General features: G+C 41.1%; 1 protein-coding gene across 1 annotated transcript; it reads left to right on the forward strand.

Moving 5' to 3' along the window:
• Positions 1-93: 93 nt before the first annotated feature.
• Positions 94-6,285, forward strand: LOC146492790 (snaclec alboaggregin-A subunit beta'-like). The gene is made up of 8 exons (XM_085148459.1): positions 94-3,252; positions 3,385-3,411; positions 3,673-3,717; positions 4,944-4,955; positions 5,104-5,186; positions 5,336-5,467; positions 5,636-5,732; positions 5,832-6,285. The coding sequence occupies exons 1-8, from the start codon at positions 3,201-3,203 to the stop codon at positions 5,909-5,911; spliced, it is 528 nt and encodes a 175-aa protein (XP_085004585.1). The 5' UTR covers positions 94-3,200; the 3' UTR covers positions 5,912-6,285.
• The last annotated feature ends 151 nt before the right edge of the window (positions 6,286-6,436 follow it).

Below are 6,436 nucleotides of genomic sequence, written 5' to 3' on the forward strand. Positions count from 1 at the left end.
TCTCTTTGCAGGTTGTGTAGGTCATATTTACAGTAGTCATTACCTTTTGACTGTAGATGGCGAACACCAGCAAGCCTAATCCTTATAGCACAGATAAAGTAATGCACTCATTTTCATTATTAGGCTAAGTAATTGCTCCTGTTACTGCTTTACAGGGGGTAGAGTTAAAAGTGCAAGGATCCCATAACAATTCAGTGAAGGTCAGTGCGCAGTGTAGTTATTTTATTCCTCACACTCAAACGCACCACTCTCACTCATTTCAGTCATAGTTTGGTTTGTTAAGCACAGACTGTATATAAAAGATGGACGTAGCCCCTGATTCTGAAAAGCGAAGCCAAGGTTCTGGTTGCTTAGATGACTCATCAGCGTATTTATCACCTCTTCATACGTCAGTCATTGGTATCCTTCGTTTCAGTCGCTTCAATCACTTGTCTTGAAGTGTAGTTTATGTTTTTGGACACGCCCACTTGTCTGTTGTTACTGCAAGTCTCTGAACATGGATGGAGAATAAATCAGGGCGTGCTTACTGGTTAACAAGTTGCGATCTTGCTTTTCTTTCATTTCACAGTTGGGTCTACCCCCTCACTATGATGTCTCGTTACAGAAAGCTAAGATGGCGACAGTGAAAATATCTGCTCAGGGGCTTTATACCCCTGACAGGAGTTATGTCCATCATTTATTTACAGTCTGTGGCATAAAGTTGAAAGTTAACTCTTAGCTTCTCCAGCTCCAGTTACGAACTTTTATCGGAGTTCATAAAGCTCTTTAGTGTTTTTTGTTTATTTTTACGTGTGGTTGTACTTCCTGTATTTCTTGCCTTGTAAGTGGAGCAGGTTTAAAAGGCACCTGAGATTTATGTCCTACTGAGTTATATGATGGTGCTTTATTAGGTGCCTCTCTGTCTCCCCCATTATACGAAATGTGTCCTTCAGTGTTGGCGCTCTGAGGCTTAACCACAGCTCCAGTTGTCATCGTCATAAGGAGCTTGGAGGAGTGTTGGTGACTTTCCAGGATTAACAGCTTTTCACTTTTGACTTCCACTTGCCTCAATCTATGCGTTTATAAACTGCTTGGTTATGGTTTCGGAAAATTTTCGTGCTTTTTACCCAGAGCATCACAACACAGATGCCAGCAGGTTTGACAACGCAGTCTTAACTGACGCCTCGGGATCAGAGCGAGCTTCTCATTAATTCTCATTTTGGAACAGAACTCTTTTTGCTTGTTGTGACAGTTTGCAAAATATGATTACTGTGCAGTATCGAGAAAGTCCAGCTAGTACTCAACATGTGGGCATTTTTATGTTTATGCGCTGTGGCATTCAGAATCGCTGCTAACGATCACAACAGGGTGGACATGGGCGCCTGTGTTACGACAGACCTATCAGGTGTGTGTGGATGTACATCACTGACAGTTTCATGAAGTCTGAATCTCAGAAATTGTTCTTAAATTCTCTGAAAACTCAGATGTTAATATTACCTCCTTTAAAAAAAACAAATCACATCTGTTAATTTTTTATTTAATCTGTTTACTTTAGTGTCACTCTGGCCCATAGACCACTGAGCCTGAGTGCTGGAGGGAGAGGGAGAGAGAAACAAACAAGTCTGTCTCTGTTCTGTGTGCGTACGATATGGACTCATTTACTGTAATAAAGTGATGAAACTGTGTCACAGCGTGAGTTGTCTTGTTTGTGACTTGGATTAAAAGTTAAAATTTTATCCACAGCTCGAGCTCTTTGTGGCCCAAACCTGCAGAAACAAGCTTGTCCTCAGACTGAGATGTCTCATTTCTGCTTACTTTGGCAGACCATCACCTAATACATCACTTTAAATCACATCCCTGATTAAAGAGTGAACAATTATATTGGACTCTGTCTGCGAGTAAATTTCAGTTTTTTTGTTTGTTTTTTTAAATTTTTAGTTCCTTGCTTAAAGACCTACTGTGTCCTGAAGGGCCACAAACACACAGTTGGGGGGGCCCCACCCAAGAGGGAAAACACAAGGGACACTTTCTAGTCACAGTTCAGCATCAAGTCTGTTAAGCTTCACGAATATTGATCTTGTCAGTTAAGTAGCAGAGAGGGTTTTAATCACTTTAAGCTTCTTTGCTGTCAATTAAATTAACTGGTCCACTAGAGGTTCAACAATCAGACAACCCCCAAAAAGAATGGTTTTACAGGTGGAATCCACTGACATTTTTTTCCCTCATCTTCTCTAGGGGGTTCTTTTCATGTTTTGCATGGTCTACTGTCACTACTGGTAGCTGTACCCTACAGAGGTTGCGCAAGTAGTCCAATTTCTGGATTCACAGAAGTACGTCCCATTGCTATGTTTGCTATGTCGCCCAGCACAGCACATGGAGGAGAGTCCAGGAGACGGACAGTTACTCGACAGCGTGTTAGGTCCTTATCAGTGTGACCAGTATCTGGTTTTACAGGTAGAGACAGAATGAACACAAAACCCTTTTTTTCCTTTGATAATTTTCATTTGTATCACATGATGTTGCATCCTTTTGTTCCTAACACATCTATCTAGAAGTATAGATATCCAGGAGTCTTCCTGTTGAGTTGTTTTCAAACTATTCCTTTCTACACAGCATCTCAAGGGAGGAAACTGCATTTGGTGATGTCCCTGAGTTCTAGACTTCAGGCAGTCATTGACTGCAAACTTTAATCCAAGTATTAAAAACAATCATTATAAAAATACTGAATTATGCCGGTTTGTTCAATCAAATCTGCATTGTTGGGTTTAAAATCCCCTGTAGTGATGTACGCAGGCAAAACTACAAGACTTCTGTGTTTAGGGCCATAATTTGTTGGACAGTGGCGTACCTATTGAAGTGGTCAAGAAGTGAAGACTTTGCAGATGCTACAGAATTTTCATGAATTTGCTTGGTCATCGGTGCAGGTGTGCACTTTTTGGAACACAACACCTGTTTTGGAGTCTTCAGAACAGTTATTGATTTATTTTTTATGAAGTCATTTTTTAACTATGCCTAATTCAATCAGTAACCATTAGTAAAAAATTGTTTCCTTGTTTCTCTTGTATATAAGAGTTTGTTATTTCACAGGACTCCAGAATTCAGCCGAGAGATTAAACTTCACTGAAGCAGGTGCCTGAACTTTCTGTTGTTCTTTCCTTTGGGTTTGTTTGAATTTGTATTTACTACTTTTCTTTGCAGCAGTCCATCACCCAAAACAAGCTATGAGGGTATTTTTCCTTCTTTGTGCCGGCGTTGCTTTGTGCATCACAACAGGTGAGACTCATCACAACAAAGAAAACCAATGAACAGAAAAAAAAATCATAGCGACATATATGATGCACGTCTTTGTCAACAACAAAGTAGTTTCTGAAAATGCTTAACTTCAGTCTAAATACTCTTTCACAGCAAATCCAGCGCCTGACATGAAGCAAGGTAAAAGTCCTTGTGATGCATCTTTAACATTAAGTAGGTCAAAGTTAGTTACTGCCAGTACAGAGGCTACATAGAGGTAACTTCTTCTCCAGATAAGTATTTTCTATGTTTTGTGGCTTTGTTCGTGCAATAACAATTAACTGGAAGAAAATGGTACAAATGTGTAAGTAACTGTGTTCTGTTCTGTCCTGCTGCACATGCAAAGCTAACAGTGTACATTAAAACCTACATTTGATCCATTCTTGATATGTTCTGTACTAGAGTCATCACAGGAGCTGATCCCTGCTCAGCAAAACATGACTGATGGTAAGGGAGAATATTTCTTAACTTGTCTGTCCTTCAATTGCGGGTCCTCTACCGGAGGCCTGGGAACTTCAGGGTACTGTACAGTATCCATGCTGCTCCTAAGACTTTCCTCTTCTAGACAGAAATCTCAGATATCATTCTGAGTTTGGGGGTCACTGCACCAAATGCTCTGATTACTACGAGGAGCAGATTTTCTGCACCAGCTCTCTCAGGTATTTCTCAAGCTTCTCGTGTTCCTTCTTCCTAATGTTGCTATCACTACATCTATCACTACGGCCTTCTTGCTCTGCTTGTCCACCACTACAATGTCCATTTAATTTGCCATGTCCCACAGGATCATTCTCAACCACCTTAGGGGGTGTATCTCTTTGGGACATTTAGGCCATACTCAGCACAGATGTTCCTGTATATTGTTATGTAGTAGGATTCCAACTTTTCCCTATTCTCATCCTCTGTGCACTTGTGCCATAGCCTTGTACCAGTAGCCTCAACACCTGACGTGAGTCTTGCTAGTCCAGGCAACTTCAGTTATATATCTCCCACTCATGTACCGAGGTAGGTTTTGGGGGGCTTAACCTACAGCAAGCTGGACTGGAAGGTTTGGTAGCACAGGAACAAGCTCTGAGCACAAGCTCCAGCTGTGTAAAGAAGCCCCTGAGCAACCCAGCACATAACAGCAGGGTGCAAGAAGCTAGCAAGATTACATGGGTCTTCCAGATACAGGCAAACTCTGATGATGGCTAACCAACTGGGCTTAGTAGTGGTGAACAACCAGAGGAAGATGGCTGTGGTGTTAGATGTAGCTATACAAAGTGCTAGCAATATCAAGAAGAAGGAGCACGAGAACCTTGAGAAATACCAAGAGCTGAGAAAGTAGCTGGAGAAGATGTGAAGGGTGACGGCAACAGTGGTCACCGTGGTAATCCAAGCCCTCGGTCAGTGACCCCCAAACTGAGCGAGCGACTCCAGCAGATCACAGGAATGTCATCCAAGATCTCTGTAACAGGAACTGCAAACAGTGCGGCACTAGGAACAGCAAAAATACTGCGCAGGACCCTCAAGCTCCTAGGCCTCTGGTAGAAGACGTGAGCGTGAAGGATAAAGACTCGCCTGCATGGCAATTGTGTAATTTTTTTCATTATATATAAAAAAGAAATTATAACTTATATAAATTATAAAATGTAGAGAAACTCTCTGAATTAAGTCTATTGTCTATGGAATACCAGCACTGTCCCCAAGTTCGAACTTCTTCATCTCTCGTCAATTCAGGATGTAGTTCATTAACTATTTTTTAACCAGAGATGAAGAGAGGGCAACCGCTGCAAAAAGCAGGAAGGACGGCTGTAGGGAGAAAGGGATTCGCTGAGCCTCCAAACCAATATGGAGGGAACTGTCCCCCTGAGTTTTATGAGCACTGGGGGCGATGCTTTGGATTCTTTAATATCCCCCTGGCTTGGATAGATGCCGAGGTAACCGTGTTACATCATAATTCTACTGAAGACCTTTAGAAATTACTCAGAAATCCATTATTTTTCGTAGTTAAAAAAGTAACTTAAGCGTGCAGTTACCATTGAAGTCTGAGGCCCTGTGTTTGCCTGTGATGTGTCTGCTTTTACAGAAATATTGTTGGTCGTTTGGTGCCAACCTCGCCTCCATCCATGAATGGGATGAGTATGATTTCATAATAAATCTCATGAATGAAATGGGATACGATAGTCCGGCCTGGATTGGCGCGTCTAATGCTGTCAGGGTAATATAAAATGCAATTAATTGTTATTATAGCAGAACATTTATGCTAAAGAATGAATGTCTCCCTGCTTGTTGTAAATACATGCCTTGACTGTTGTTATGATTTTATTTTTACAGCTGAATTCTTCTTACATTGCTTGCCGCTGCTTGTCTTTTTTGTTTTTTACAGTTTGGAGATTGGCTTTGGAGTGATGGTTCAGTATCCATGCCATTTCCCCCTTACTTGCTAAAGGACTGGAATAAATGGGGACATTGCCTCGCATTAGGTTCAAATGGTAACGTGACTAAATCAAGTGACTGCAGAAATGCATGAATGTATTTTGAAATATAAAGCAGAATGGTCACTCCTCTTGTTTTCTTATCAGATTACCCCACATCGAAACGTCATCATTGTGAAGAGAGTCTTCCTTTCATTTGTGCATTTAGACCAGGGCTGTGTTATTAAGCACTTACCTGCAATCAATCACATGAAACCAAAATCTAAAATTCCTTTCCTTTTTTGCAAAATAAAAGTGGTTTCTCTTAAATCATAGCTCAGTTCTGTTTTATTTATTTATTTATTTCTCTTCGTGCATTGCCCCGGGGTACATCAGCATAATACGTATATGAATGTCACGGTACAAAGCAGGGTTGATACAGTCTCATATATGAATCGGGTCTGCTTTTTATTTTCATAAAATGTCGACTGTTTGATGAGGTCTTCTCTCATGGTACCCTGGGTATAGATCAGTGTCATCAGCATACAGCAGGGTCTTTACATCAGGATAAACAGAAGGGCATGATATGATCTAAACATGGTGAAGGCTGCATCAGGAAGGGCATCCAGTATACAATCTTTCCCAAATCAAACCTCCAAAATCACAGTATTTCTCTACCAGACCAGATGGAGCCCTGATTAACAACAACTGCCTCCTGTGCTATTGGCTAATAGTGTGCCAGTGGAAACGGTGATATTGTTGACACTTAAATG

This window comes from Neolamprologus multifasciatus, chromosome 22 (assembly GCF_963576455.1).
Source record: "Neolamprologus multifasciatus chromosome 22, fNeoMul1.2, whole genome shotgun sequence".
Taxonomy (NCBI): Eukaryota; Metazoa; Chordata; class Actinopteri; order Cichliformes; family Cichlidae; genus Neolamprologus; species Neolamprologus multifasciatus.